Here is a 16,267-nt window from a genome sequence, read left to right as displayed (position 1 = left end):
TAAAGAATGCAATCGCGCTATGTACCGTCTTCGCGCGGGCTCACTACTCTCGTAGCAATGCATAAGGCTATTTCTCAGCTCATGCGTCCATTCTAAACGTCCGTTATTATTGTCAGGGTTGTTATCAGTAGGTAAATCAGCGTTATGGGTCGCACCACCTTGCCTCTGACCCCTCCGAGCGGTTCGATTGTGAGGGTACCTTCCTCGATTATTAGGTGTGGGTAAGTGGTGGCGCAACTCACCAAAGGCCAAGGATGTTAGTGGTCATCCCTGCTTGCTATTATTATTATTGATAATATTATTATCATTCACGACTGTGATACTCGAAGAGACAAATCTGATTCATCTCACTGACTCTTCGTGAAATTCATTAATGCAACTGAAGTAAATCATTCAGTAAGCATCATTTTGAGATTTGGATGATCTCTGTATATTTTAAATAATATTTATCAATGATAGCCAATGAATTATTCTTGTGGGAACTATACAGAAAACATTATTTTGAAAAATGAAAAAAGAAAATGTGTCCGTACCTGATTATGTTCATAGTTCCTACTGAAACCTCTGATGTGAAATGAATCTATTGAAAACACTTCCCCAAGACCGAAACAAAAACTACGGTCGCTAACTCCCTAACCAATTTAGCGTCCTCAGGAAATCATCATGACAGTCTCATGAAGACGCTAACTTGGTTAGCGAAACGCGCGTCGAGAGACCGTAATTTTTCTTCTGGTATTGGAATAGTGTTTTCAATAGGTACCTAATTATGTTGTTTCAACGTTTGCAGCCAAGCGTTTTTGAATTAAATGAACGTATATTTCTCCATTTGCCATAAAAACTCAAAATTGATAAAATCCTCAGAAAAAGGAGCTATTTCTAGACGATTGTTAACACTTTTTTGTTTTTGATATTTTATATTTATTGATTTTTCATATAACAGTCTGTTATAAACCCAAAGTACATCAAAGACATTGATGCATCTACAAAAAATAATGTCATTCGAATAATATAATGTTTCCCATCATAAAGTGTACTGTTCAATATGAAAGTAGGATAATAAGGAATCAATTCTGATATTAATTTGATAATCCACTATGATTTGATATCAAGGTGTACCTATAAACATCGGAAGTATGAATTTGACGAATAGTTTCACAACCAGAATTTAATTTCTGATGACGACTATACTGAAATAATTTTGATAATGCAATGACTTTCATGAAATTCAACGTGATACCGGTTTTCAATAGAACTGAACTCTCTTCCCTTTTTCCTCAGGACATCCAAACATAAAAGCATTCATCACTCAATGCGGAATACATTCGATAGAAGAGGCAGTCTTAGCACAAGTTCCTATAATAGCTATGCCGTTCTTCGGAGATCAGCTGAAAAATGCTCGAATCGTAGAGAATAAAAATATTGGGAAACAAATTTATCATAAACCGGCTTTGAGCTATAAGGATTTGAGAGATGCCATCATGGAAGTTACACATAATGAGAAGTAAGTTACATCAAGACAATTCCTGTTCATAAATATTCTTCCCAATGAAATAAACGAGATAGCAGAGAAACAGTTACAGAAAGACTTTCTTGTTCAGAATTCTCTCAATGGTGAATAATACACAATGGCGGATTAACAAATCTTTAATGTATACAGTTTTTGCCGCCTTTGCCTCTACAATTGTGATGTCTTAATTTTCACAATCCAACAATTTCGTTGAAACTACATGTAAAATAATTTTTGGGTATATTTTTGAGCTAATTGAAGCTCAATTATGTACTATCGTACAATAATATTCATTTGGTAAATGTGAATAAATGATCCTTATTGCCCGTTAAAACAGTTGAAAATAGTCAACTCAGTCAAGTTATTAAAGTTCATTACAATATCTTTTTGTGCAATTTTTTATCGGCAAAATCATCGATGATATCGTCGTGGGAAATCTTGTTCATTAATTCTGACTCATTACATAAAAGAGCTGAAGCGTTTAATTTTTCTTGGGTCAGAGTCTGTCTCTAAATTAAGCCTTATGGTCTAATTCATATCGCTTATATACATAAGGCACTACGAAAGGATATATCCAATTTTGGATAAACGTTCAACAAACGCTGTTTCCGCAAAAACGGAAATTGACTCTCTGATGATATAGAATCTGGTTTCACCAAAATGTTTTGCGAAAATATGTGGCATCGAAAATGTATACATTCTTGAACTCACTGAGTCTCTGAATCGATAGGTTTATTTCGTTCAGAAATGAAAATTTCCCACAATTTTGCCCTTTTCACTCATACAAAGTGTCGACTGAGGGTGCATATTGGGCGAATATTTGTTGCGGTGAAATAGGTGTTTCTGAAATATGGAAGTTTGCTACTCTCTGATTGTGCAATAAAAAGTGAGAGAGGCAAAATCTGTTGCAGAATTTTATCTATGAAGCATCAGAAAACCTTCATGCTAACATCTTTTTGATTTCCATGATGTAGCAAACAGAAATCGGTTCTCAAGTTTGCCGACCCAAAAATATGCCGCCTATTGGTTAATCCATTCTATCAATTGAAAATCAATAAATCGATACTTTTTCGGTTTCGAGTGCATTTATTATTTCATCATATTTGTACGTACAAATATAAAACAGGTCTCGAATAATGCGAATAATTTGTCTTCATTCTTCAGAGCACAATTGTTTTTTTTCAAACGAATGGGTGAAACTGGTAAAAATTCGAAAATTCACTCCACCTTGGAGTTGGAAGAAAATCTCCAAATCCCATTTCTTGATGGTTTATTCATCAAGGAAAGTAATCAAATAGATCATAAGGTGTACAGGAATAAAACACACACAGATCGATACCTACATAATGGATCCAACCATCATCAAAAACAGAAACGACCCGTAATCAAACCCTAGCGATGGAGCTTTGAGAATACGTGAAGAAAGGTACGTCGACGATGAAATAAAATACCTAACAACTGTGTTACAAGCGAACGGCTAGGACAGAAAAGACATAATCCGCGCTACGCATCCAAGGGAGAAGAAGAGGAACACCAGTGAAGAGCAACCCCGAAGCACGGTCTATCTGATACATAGAAGGTGTCATCAACCGAATCAGACAAATTCCAAATTAACATCGTCTTCAAATCAACGAATAAAAGATCGGAGTACCTGAGATCAGCCAAAGACAGCAGAAATCCACTCAAATCAGCGCGAGTTTACAGGATTCCATGTAACTGTGGTGAAGTTTATATCGGTCTGACAGAAAGGAGCATTGGTACCCGCCAAGTCGAGCACAAGCGGAGTTGCCGATTGGGAAAGACCAAGAAGTCCGCAGTCGTTTAAAATGTATTCTCCGATGGGAACACAGGATCCTTTTCGAATTTACTGAGAGACTAGCAACGTCCAATCAACATTCAGCAAGAATGACATAGCCATAGAAATACACAAACACCAAGAGAACTTCAACAGGAAGTAAAAAAGAGCATATCCACCAACGATCTGACACACATCATTGAAAGGCACCAAAACGAAGTCTTATCACACAAATCGCGCGGGAATTACGCGCGTACCAGCCATTACCAAAATTGTGCGGAAAATCAACACTATCAAAGACATGACAGAAATGAGACCTTCAGTTTCAGTTGATATTACAAGAAGAGTACTTCGACCATGCCACTGAAGATGACTGCAGTTGAAACGTTTGGAGATTGTAATCAAAGAATACCACGGCAAAACCCAGAAATATATACTTTGTCGAGTGTTGGTTGACAAATGGTCTCATTTCAGTATCCATCAGTTTTTATTTCAGTATGTAGCAGAAAACAACGAAAAATTGATGAGTATAATAACTGGGTTGAAAATTTAGACTCAACTTCTCGAAGTTGTGAATAAATTCAACAGCACACATTAGGTTACATGTGACAGATGATTATGCAAACTCTCTACACAGATCGCACTGCTGATCACCGTTGATACGGTTCCAGTTTCAGAAAAGTTTTTGTGGTTTCGTAACAATGGTGGCACATCAAAAATATCAGTCGAATAATTTCTCGAAAAAGTGAATGAACAAACAAAAACAACTTATCCGAAATTCTCTCAACCTCATGTGATATATAATTCAGGTTGGACATTGGAATTGCAGAACAGTAGATATTTCAGTGGCGCACTGCCAAATACTCTCGACAAGAAAAATAGCGAGAAGTAAATACAGTTCATTCCATTTGAAACGAGCCACCCGGAATAACTTGTGGTACAATGATTTTCAGAAAAAAATAAAAAAATACGTCAACAATAGTATACATGGGGACACATTTTGACATACTCAGTTTTGATGTTACTTCTCCTATCGCATCCCATGAGCATGTCACCGTTTTTTTCAAATGGATAACCCTGAGCCACTCTGGATAACTTTTGAAACAATGATATGCAGGAAAAATGAAAAAACTGGTCAACAATCTTACAGAAGGCCACATTTTGAAATATTCGTTCTAGAGCCAAATATGGAAGCAATAAATCAGAAAAGGAGATTTTTTATTGATTCTTGAATCAAAATCTGATGACAGGACAATAAGAAGAAAAACTTTTCTATAGTAAATGTTTAAAAACGTTTCCACCAACTTCCGTACAATGGTACAAACGAGCTTTCATTGCCGCCCTCACATGGTTGAAAATCTCGGGAGTTATTTCTCTGCAATGCCTCATGATGTTCTCTCTCAAATCTTCTGGTGTTATCGAATTTATCTCATACACTTCAGACTTCATCCAGCGACCAGGAAAATCGTCGCACAGGATCTGCATGATGAGGAAGTGCACCATCCTGCTGAAAAACTATTTCGTTTTCGAATAAATTTATATTCTCCTCAATTGCCCTATTGATGCACAGTATTATTCGATTCTCCAACATATCTGAATATTTATCGTCATGTGATCACCTAAAATTCCTGCCCAAAAATTCAGTTTTTGAGGTCGTTGGGTATGAACTTGACGGTATAAATGAGGATTCGTATTCACCTCTCCATTCATACTAAACGTACCTTCATCCGAAAAAAAAAATGTATACAAAAATTATGATGCAAGTTGATCCGTTCAGTGAGACTTTTACAAAACTTGATTCGTCTATCGAAATCATCTTTGTTCAATACATGAACTAGTCTAATCTTATAAGGATGAAATTTGTACTTATGAAGCATCCTGAAAACATTTGTACGACTGATTCCTAGTAAGAGATTGCGAATTTTCCATTAGTCCAACGTGCCCTAAAACTGCAGTACAAATAGCTTCATCGTTGAAAACTCCTGAACGGCTATGCTTTTTATTGCTAACAGATCCAGTTTCCATACATTTCATCGATAATTCCAAAACGTATTTGAGTCGGACACTTCTTCCTGGATGACTATCATTGAACATCAGACAGCATTTCTAGCACTATTTCCATTCTGGTAGTATAAACTCACTATTTCAATCCGTTCTCGAAGCGTATGAACCATTGATTCTCAAGAATTCACAAAAACAGAAACACCAATTGTAACTTCACCTGGTAGGTAATCGTTATTGTAGAATCAGACAAATACAAAATGGAGAGAATATCGAATTCAAACTCAACTAGGCAAAATTAGACTTTCTTGAAGAATACTTCACAAAAACACCTATGAAACCTAGGAAACAGATTGTACAGAAGTTCATTCATGGTGGCTCGTTTTCAACCCAAATAATATTCAGCTTCCAAACTATGAGCTTTAGACTTTGTTAAAATCTGTTCAGCATGGAACACCTGATAATGCAAAACAATTGATCCATTAAAAAAATAGTGACACGCTCTGGGTGTGCGATGGGGAAACTAAGATCAAATGTGAATATGTCCAAATGTGTCCCTCTGTATACTATGGTTGACGTGTTTTTTTTTTGTTTTCTGCAAATCATTGTACCAAAAGTTATTCAGGGTGGCTCGTTTCAAATGGAATGCACTGTATTTTGAATGTCACAGAATTTTCTTTCCACCCAATTTCCCTAGGCAGGGAAATGTATTTAATTATCACAATACTCAGTTCTGCTTGTGAATTGAATTTGTATTTTATAATCAACTCAACAACTATATTTGGAGTATACCCATTTTCTATAGTTATGTCTCTGATAAAAGTTTTATCCATTTCTTTTTATAACTCAGATTCTTTTTAAAATATGATAAGTTGTGTAGCATGTGAAACAGCGGAGAATATTTTGTAAATACATATGAATAATTCAATCACATTGCAGGTATAAATCGTCCATTAGAAAGCTTGCCAGTCTTCTTGGTGATGAACCAATGAGTGGTTTGGAAAAGGCTGTATGGTGGACTGAATACGTTATAAGGAATAGAGGAGCCAAAGAGCTACGAAACCCCGCTTCAGACATACCGCTCTACCAGTTTTACTTGTTGGATATTTTGGGATTTATATTCTTCACTTCATTCTTATTCTGCTACATTATAAATAAGTTGTTCTCCAAGTTTCAGCAATATTTCATGCGGAGATGGAAAAACTGGAATGATCCGAAGTTGAAAACTCATTAGCACTTACGTTTCTCTAGGGATTGTACGTTAGAAATAAATTTAAAATATACTAAAAAACTCACTTTTGAGATTACTCACAACTAAAAATTATAAAGGCAGCTCAACGAAAATAATTTCAATTAGGTGACGAACGGCTGCCTTACTTTATTTAATGAACAACTTCTATTGTTTCAATATGTCTTTTGACTTGTCTCAAAATAAATTTGAGCTATCACAGTTTGGGTCGAGAGTTTTTTAGTGAATTTCAAGTTTTGAAAACGGAAAAGGATTGTTTCTCGAAACGTTAACCACTCAAGAAAACTAATTATTAATATTAATTTTTCTCAATTGAGATTTTCAGTCAAAATTTATGAATTTATGATTACTGACTGATTGGACTTTTCAGTAATTTATATTATGCTGTAACTTTTCGGGGTGAACTTTTCATTCCGTCCTTCATCACGCTCCAGCAGATTCTCTATTGATTCAGCTTTTATTTTTTCAGATTGTGTAATTTCCTATTTTTAATTCAAAATGAGTGACAAAAAATTGGCTTTCATATAAAAAGTTGAATGAAATCTCAAATATTATTGGCTAACCAAAGTTATTTTTTGAATGGAACACCCAGCCGTCTTTCGATTCCATTTTTTCAGCTCTATAAGGAATTTCTATTTTCGAATTTCCATTTCGACATTGCCAAGTTATGCCAGAAAAACCTATTTTGCAGAAAATATTTTTTTTAATTCACCACCCGCAAGTCTACAGCAATTAAGTGTTTTTTTTTTAGGAAAAGTTAGTCAGCATCACCATGATAATTTAGAGAATCTCAACTTTTGGAAACATGTTTCAACATTTTACAGTTCGATTTTTATGAAAAGTTGGTTCATTAAAAAACAACACGAAACCGAAAAAATCATTTTCCTGATTGATCTTTTCCAAGCCCCATCGGCAAAATTGGAAACGTTTCTCAAAATATTTTCCTCTCAACTCTTGCATCAATTGCATGTAGTAACGATGAAATTTACTGACTCGTATCATTCGAGACACGCTGGTTTGAGAAAATCCTAATTCTCTGCTCAGGTCTCGGGTACTTACATGGGGATTTTCAACAGGGTGAAGAGCAATTTGAAATGTATTCTCTTCATTTGTTACAGAATAGACACGTTCGATCTTCTCGTGATTGACAACTAGTTCCTTCATATCTTGTTTTTTAGAGCCTGAAATGCCCTTCCATCTGGTTGTCTTCTTTCGGGGAACTTCTCTTTGCATATCCTAGAAGCAAGGAGGCAGTTTCCGCCACTTTTCCCCAAAGCATACACCATTTGCACCATATCTTCCAATACATAATTCACGATAAAAATGATTCAATCTACACGCAAAAGAAACTTCAACACATGACGTTATTGACAAATTCCGAGATTAATTTTTTTATGTCGGTCATGGCTAACTGGGTTTTTGAAGAGAAAAGCAGTATAAATATTTTATATTTGAGAAAGTTGAATTATATCTGGTTGAAAATGAATGAAACCTGACCGGTATTACCGAGCACCGTATATATTGTTTCTGAAAGTTGAGATTCTGGAAATTATCAAAGTGATGTCGACTATCTAGTTCCAAAAAAAAACCACTCAATTGCTTTAGATATGCGGGTGGTGAATTAAAATAATATTGTCTGCAAAATAGGTTTTTCTGGCGGCGATGCCGCAATGGAAATTCGTTGATAAAAATTCCTTAGAGAGCTGAAAAAATATGGAATAGCATGACGTATTCATATACTGGGTGTTCTGAAAACAAAATATAACTTTAGTTGGCCACGCCACGTCTGAATCACCCAGTTGTTTCTTCTGATAGCAATGGACCGAGGGAATCTTGTTGACTCACCCTGTACATATACGTAGATACAATTCATATAATATTATCGAAGATTGGTAGCCTGATGATTTTTCACCTACTGTTGGTATATGGTATCCATCAGAAAGTGTTTCGATTCCGGATAGATTACCACGTTCATCAATGGTACGAGCAATCCAATTTTTTGATGCGTGTCTGTAACATTAATATATGCTCCATCCATATAAATAATAGTTAGCAAATAGGCTGGTGTTCCATCAATATTTTCCTGTTATTTCTCACGTTTCTCCTTCTAAATCCAAGTTTATGATTTTTTTCTCGCAAAAACTGCATAAGAAATCATTCTTTTTTTTATATGGAAATTGATTACGCATCTGCGTAAAATTGACAAATCAGCATCATCCATCACAGTTTCAAAATGTTTGATACATATTTTTTTATTTGGGATTGAGAATGTTGTTTTCACCTTTCTATTTGTTTCATCTCTGATTTGATTTTTGGTATAGTTCGCCCGCAAATCCCCGTGGCCTCCGCAACTCGTTTTCAAGCCTGCAAAGTTGAAATACAATATTGTTGAAATTTCACTTATTGATTTTTGAATTCGCAAGAGAAATGCTTATTCCATCTGCCATTGTTTCCGCTCGCATAAATCTTAATAAGTTGTTCAAAATTCAAAATTTACCTGCTTTTACACTGAGAACTCTGTTTTCCAGTTTACTGTTCGAAAGCATTTTCATAGACAACAAATAACTCATAGTTCACTACATAGAATATTTTGTCCACTCACATTTTTGAAGAGAGAAATATTGACTTCTATGTGAATTGAAACTACTCAGTGTTAAATGAGGTAACAAACAAATAATTATTGAAGATTTAATTCATGAAAACTGTATTCTTTTTTTTTTAGTGGCGGAAGAGGATGTTAAATAATTCTCCCAAATTAATATTTTCGAAGTTGTATGATCCATTTACCATGACGAAATAGGATTTTTTGAAATCTACTTTCAACTATTTTCAACATGTTTGATTCACGGTGTCTATTTTACAGATATTGAATTCGGCTAGGAAATCGAAGATTTTGCACACAAAATGAAACTGAAATTATTACTTGTAAAATTTAAACTGCAATAAAACTAGTCCAATTTGCCACATATTTGCCCATTCTTCTTACCTAAGATGACATATCAACTGGCTTATAAGGTAATCAAATGGAAATATGAATTGATGGATGTAGCCGTTACTACGTGGTAGGAAATCACAATGAAGAAAAAATTTGGTAAAAAGTAGTAAAAAACATAGAAAGTTTCATTTCTCTTTTCTTAATTGCAAATATCGTTGAAATTTTAGGATACCAGTTTTCTTATGGTGATGAATAACTAACTTTCCTCTCAGATGAGTGAATTCAATAGAAAGTCATCATTTATCTTATTCATAAAATTGGAAATTTTCTATTGTTAAGTATACATGGAGGGAGTGAATAATGTGACTTTTTTCTTGAACTCTAGTGCGCATCATCATGTGCCAGAGTCGAGAAATAACTTCACCAGCTTTATGAGTAAAAATATTCAAAGTTGAAAGTAGTACATTATATCAGATATTTCTGCTATTATATTCCAAGACTTTGATGAGAGTGAAATTTGTTGATTTTTCAGCCCTCGTTCAACAGTGTGGTGAATAACTAATTACTCACTGAAGAAAATAGAATTGAAATTTCCTGTTTTCTACCACTTTTATTTGTAACTAACGTTACCGGAACTTCGTCCTACAAGGAAGTTTTCAAACTTATACATCAAACTTTAATGTAATAATAATAGAGGACGAAATTGCAGTAACGCTAGTTACAAGTAAAAGTGGTAAAAAACAGAAAGATTCAATTATCTTTTCTTCATTATGATTTCCTACCACGAAGTAACGGCTACATCCATCAGTTTAATTACTCACTGCCCGGCCCTGCCTAATATTGCTCAGTATCATCACTCCATTCAATCATTACAAATTGAAAAAAAGACTCAAGGCTCACCTAACTTTCCAGTCTCTTGTCCATTCCCGACTTGGCAATACACGGTTGCATAAACTAATTTTTTTGCTCTTGTCACTACAGTATCATTGTTAACTTACGTTTTTCATCTTGTCATCACAGTATCACTGTTAACTTGTTCTTGAGGTTATTGTTCAATTATTGCTATTTCCAGGTTGTGTTGAAAAACAGCCTAGGCTGATAATCCGCCTCGTCACCTTCATACTGGAAGTTGTTTCCTTTTTTCTTTTTTGTCTGTTTCTATTGTATGTTTATGGTAAATAAAGACATATTTTTTTTAGCGAAATATGCACTGGTCAGGTCCTATCCCCCGAACTCTCAATACGTTCGAGAGGGCGCGCCAGCATTATCAACCAATGACCACTCCCCACACCATGAGGAAAGTGATCATTGGGTCCAAAAAGAATGTGCCCTGAGCAAGCGCAGTGAGCCAAGAATGACAGCCTTCTGCAAATGTCCGGATAAGATTTCTGCCCCAGTGCGGCAGGCCGGTATGATTTCAAGATTCGAGAGTAGAGAGGGTATCATTCCACCAATGACTCCAATAATCAGAACAACCGTCTTAAGGTAGTGGTCTGGATAGAGTCTGCGGAGTTCGAAGAGAAAATAAATCTCGATATTTCATCCGTTTTTCCTCCTGTTACCTTATGCAAGGTTACCTTATGCAAAATTGTATGCTTTCAGTAGTTCTTTGCTTTCCGCTGATATTTCACAACTTCATATTAATTATAGCTGCAACTCAGTTTCACGTCCTTGACAAGATAGAAATGAACTATAGTGTCAGAGTGACGGCCCCTTTTTGAAAAAAAACATATATATCTGATGAAAAGTAATGAACTATAGTGTCAGGGTGATAGCCCCTCAAAAAAATATATATCTAATAAATAGACCAAAATAGGAGTATATTTCTCATGTGTTCAAACACTTATCTGAAGCCGTATGGACTTGTGGTCCCAACGGGGAGTCTGGAACAGAAATAGCTGGATCGTGGAACCTCCAACAAATCGTGCAGGGGTAGGATCTTGGATCGTCAGTCTCCCAAATAAAGCTTGTACTGAAGACAGCACGCACGACTTTCAGAAAAGTATCCCTGCCCTCCAACTAAACCTCGGCACTTGGACTCAGTTTCTCAAAAAGGGATATGGTCCTCCAAAAGAGCTTCCGAAACAAATCCGGCCTCCAAACGATGTATTTCGGACCTGAACCTTTGCTCAAAGGTTCCTCTCTAATAAACCAGGGGTGGTAAAACGATGAAAAAGGTATGTCAGAAGCTGTGATCCCCTGATTGGGTACTGAGTGAACAATTTGCCCAAAATTCCGAAACAATCAAACGACGTCTTCACATTCCACAACGCCTCACTCAGACTTTAACGCAGCAATACATCCAGATAATTCCCAACATAGGATGGTTTAAGAAACCTGCAGAGATCTTTGGATATTAAATATTGCGTAACGACTTCAGTCGTTCACTGTGACGATTCTTCTTCAACCTTCTCTCACCACCTCTCTCGAAAGAATGTTCCCGAACCGGAAACCTCCCACTTTCGAAGTCCATTTCGTGACACTTTGAGTAGTGTTACCAACGGATTTCTTTCGTATTACTCATAGAGGTGCGTTTTCTTTACGAATACCAAAACTCACTTGAACCCAAATAACAAAAATTTCGACTATATCCTAACGCAGCAAATGAAGCAACACCCTTACAATACTACCACAGTCTAAACACTATCTAACTCCGATCATAACCAAAATTTTTCAAAAAACCCATCAGTTTGTATCCCTGTGGGCAAACCACCTTTATACGGAACGCACTTTCCAATATCGACTTAATGCAATTCAGATGGATGGTGGGGAACATATTGGGGCGAGCAGGACAGGACTTGGTAGTGACCGCAATTTGTGCACGAACCTTTTTGACTCGTCACACCACTCACCACACCATGGGGTAAGTGATCATTGGGTCCGAAAATCATGTGCCCTGAGCAAGCGCAGTGAACCAAGAATGACAGCTTTCTCCATCTATGCGGCTAAGATATCTACCTGAGTGCGGTAAGCCGGTATGATTTTAAGATTCTAGAGTAGGGAGGCATTATTTCACCAAGGACTTCTATAATTAGAACAACCATCTTGACAGAGTAGTCTGGATAGAGTCTGAGGCGTTCGAAGAGAAAATCTCGATATTTTATCCGTTTTCCTCCTCTTTCTTTCAGGTGAGCTTTTTGCTGAACGGGTTCCAACTCGGTGACAGAGTTGTGGTCACCTCGTTCAGTGTTAAAAACTAAACCGAGTTCATCAGCTGCTCGGACAGCTGCCCTAAAGAAAAATGCTCCAATTCCTACTCTATCATGGTCACGGACATGAGAATCTGATCTCCTGACGACTTCACAGGCTATATCCATTACCACTCTATCATGTAGACAATCCAAACTCAAAAGTCCACGGCGTCCCTGTTGCCGGGGGAAGTACAACCGTGGAACAAACGATTTGGGATGCAAACTCCTATAGATATGCATCATTTTTCGGGTCTTCACGTCGAGTTGATACAACTCGTCTCGAGTCCATTTCACTACTCCAAACGAGTAGTGTAAGATTGGAACGGCAAGCATGTTTGTTGCAGCAACTTTGTTCTTCCCAGACGTTTCCGATGACCTGATCTGTTGAAGGTTGTGCTGATAAGGTAGGCGTAACCTCTTCCTGACCTCCGCTTAGCGAGCTAATATTATCAGGTTACTGCGAAAATAATAAATCGCTATTTTGTAACATCCACCATATTGGATCGACAATGGCTACATACTTATTTCGAATCCAAAGTACTTCTGGGAGGATTAGTTATTCGTGTCATTGATGAATTGATTTTTAAAATCACTTTCACATTGTTTGTCTCAAAGTTATATTTGAATTTCATAAAATTTTCTGTATTTTCTGTAAGAAAGAAATAGAGAGAGATCAATTTCTGGGAGAGAAAAATGTTGGATTTCTACTTCTTTCACAATAAACTTTTCACAAAGATGTTCAGACTATGCAAAGAAGAAAAACTGGAAGAAAATACTCTTCCAAAACAACTACTTTTTTATGAATATTGAATTATATAAATATATTGTTTGTTGGGACAATCATGAAATACAAATCAATTCAAAGAACTAAGATTATAAAAAAAAGGAAAGAAGAAAAAAAAAATCACATCAAAGGTGCTGCTTCGTTCCCTCCTGTTCATAAAAGAGGACATATGCCTCATTGCTCACAAGTGATTTTGGCGAAATTGGGAACACGTGTGAATCGTTGTATTCATGCCACGTGCCACTATTGTAATTTTTTTTTATTGAATTTGAATGCTAATAATACTTGTTTGTTATTCCCTGTAAAGTTTATTTTCTTAACTCATTTTCGTGACTTTATATTTTCCAATTCGGTAGGGCCATCTGGAAACGACTAACTGTCCTTCCAAATCGTTGATAGCAATTGACCGTACCCTCATTAGGTACGTTCTAGGTTTCCTGCTTTTAATCATATGTGACACCTAGGTGTGGGTGATCGCACTCGCAGGAAAATAGTACTGCAGGAATCGTGAATGAATGATATTCATTTCGCGAAGTTTTCTTAGGAGAGTGTTGTAATTCGATGGAACTGTGAGAGGGAGGCGAAAATCATCTATTTTTGGAGTGTGTTTCAAAATGAACGACAGGCAGGTCTAACGGTTGAGGGAGTGCAACAATTTTTATTGTTACCCACGTTGGGGATTCTACTTCTGATATCAAAATAGTGATTGGTAAGCCACACCAAAACGTGTTTTTCTATTCGTAACCTTCATTCGTTTTCTCTTTTTTCATCCAGTTCAATTTCAATTGCTGCTACTATAAAAAAAACTACAAAGGTGGAAAAATTCCAGTTACACCTATTGGGACGGATTTCTCAAAGTGTTCACATCACTAGAAGGGAAGTTGAGAATTTTCTCCATTCTTTTTAAACGATCCATTGTAAGTTGAAGGTGTTATTTGGGACAAAAAAAATAATAAACCAACGCCCAGGAATTTTGCTGGTCTACTTTTTTTTCCTCTTTGGAAGAAACAAAAAAAACCCTTCTGAGAAGGTAAGAATAGTTTTTTTCCCAGTTCCACATATGAAATAAAAATTATCAAGTTTCTATTTTCAATTTTCTATTAATAGAAAAAAATAATAAAGTTTTTTTTTATTTTTGCTAATTGAATTATACCAAGTAAATGTTTTCAGAATTTAGTTGACCTTGAAATTTCTACAGTACGAATCAAATACACATTTTTGTTCAAACTTCTTGAGTTAGCTCTACATGATTTATATAGTGAACATTTGATTATTTATAATATAAAGTTGTGGGTATTCGATTTTTTTTGAGATTCAGCTAAGTGTACAATTTAATTTATTGATTTTTATTATAAATTTTACTCAATAATGACTTGTATGATTCGCTAAATAATATCTACAAAATATTTTTCGATATTTGATCAAGTTGCATATGGGGTGATACAGATATTTCTTGTTGTTTTTGATTTAATTATTATTGGGAAACATTTTGGGGATTTCATATTTGAATTCACTTACAGGGTGGGAATTCAATATAAGGAAAATATGTTAATATTTTTCGTTCTTACTTGCGTTCGATTTTTTTTCAAACAATCACTGGTTTTATAATTGAATAATTTGTTCTTGTTTTGTTAACACAGAAGGGATTTTAAGAAAGTATGTAAGAAGAACAAGGATAATATTTTTTTCTCAGTTTGGAATAGGGCACTTTAGGGGTTTATTGAGTAAATCATACAGAGTGATTTATATAGGGCAATTTTTAGGTTTTACACAAGGAATAAGGAACTCTCAATTAATTATAATTTTAATTATAATTTGTTTACGTTAAGAGGGTTATATTGAAACGGGACTCAGTATTTTGACTAGTTCTCTGAAAATTCAAAAAGGGAGTCAGTTCCTGATCATCTTTTTTTCTTTTTAAGGGTTTTTTTTTGGTTGGCTTGGGATTTGATCTACACGATTTGATATAACCTTGAGCCATACCTACCGGAAACGGAGTCAGCGTCTTATGCCCCAGCACGCAAGTACCTAGATAAGAGGGTTGAGAATTTTTTTTTGTGATCTAGTGATATACTTATTAAGATCCATTTATCAACTATACCACTAATTATTTCATTGAAAGCGGAAATTACGTATTTATCATTATTTTATTTTTCCTGCGCCTGAGTTTAAGCTTAAGCTTTGGGTTAGAGTGGGGTTTGATTCCATGGTTATTCAATCGACAATTTCCGCTACATATCCAAAATATATTTTTTAATGATTATTTTGTTTAGGACCTGGTGATTAAATAGGCCTTATTGTTATTATTTTTATATCCGTTGTTCACTAGGTGAATATTTTTTTTATACTATAAGAATACAATATATTCTGCAGTGTCATCAGCTTTTTTTATAAATATATATATAAGATTCTACCTTTCATGATTTGTCGGGACTTATAACCATCTTTTATTCTGGGCAATCAAATCATGTGGCGCCCTTGAACACCTGTTATGGACCACCCCGCCACTGTGCTAGTGGCATTTGTCCAGAATAATAATAATATACTGACATAGGGGAAGATTTTTTTTTGTTTCTGTCATTTTTTTTTTTTGTTATTTATTTGTGAACTTATCTTGAAGTGTAATATTGAATTATACTAATGAAGAAATGCTTTCGGAACAATTACTTTCATATGTACATTGAATTAAACAAACACTATTTTTTTCTTTTCAATTTGTCGTCCAAATATCCGTTAGACACTTGCCATATTGCTCATTCGATTTAATCTCAGCTATAGGAATCTTGTTCGAATCGAAAGGGATGT

General features: G+C 35.5%; 2 protein-coding genes across 3 annotated transcripts in view; one reads left to right on the top strand and one right to left on the bottom strand.

The window, feature by feature from the left end:
- Window positions 1–6,756, top strand: part of LOC111510953 (UDP-glucosyltransferase 2) — a 34,128-nt gene extending 27,372 nt beyond the window's left edge. The window contains exons 3-4 of the mRNA XM_074175201.1: window positions 1,279–1,501; window positions 6,243–6,756. Of these exons, the coding sequence (XP_074031302.1) occupies window positions 1,279–1,501; window positions 6,243–6,537 (518 nt within the window). The 3' untranslated portion in view covers window positions 6,538–6,756. The remainder of the gene's footprint in view (window positions 1–1,278; window positions 1,502–6,242) is intronic.
- Window positions 1–16,267, bottom strand: part of NPFR (Neuropeptide F receptor) — a 543,873-nt gene that overhangs the window by 94,480 nt on the left and 433,126 nt on the right. The gene's annotated exons all lie outside the window — the stretch shown is intronic.

This window comes from Leptinotarsa decemlineata, unplaced genomic scaffold (genome assembly GCF_025532065.1).
Source record: "Leptinotarsa decemlineata unplaced genomic scaffold, Ldec_3_MD MMD2_tig00000882_RagTag_RagTag, whole genome shotgun sequence".
In the NCBI taxonomy this organism is placed as follows: Eukaryota; Metazoa; Arthropoda; class Insecta; order Coleoptera; family Chrysomelidae; genus Leptinotarsa; species Leptinotarsa decemlineata.
The sequence above is the reverse complement of the archived record's forward strand: the minus strand, read 5'-3'. Positions and strand labels throughout refer to the sequence as shown.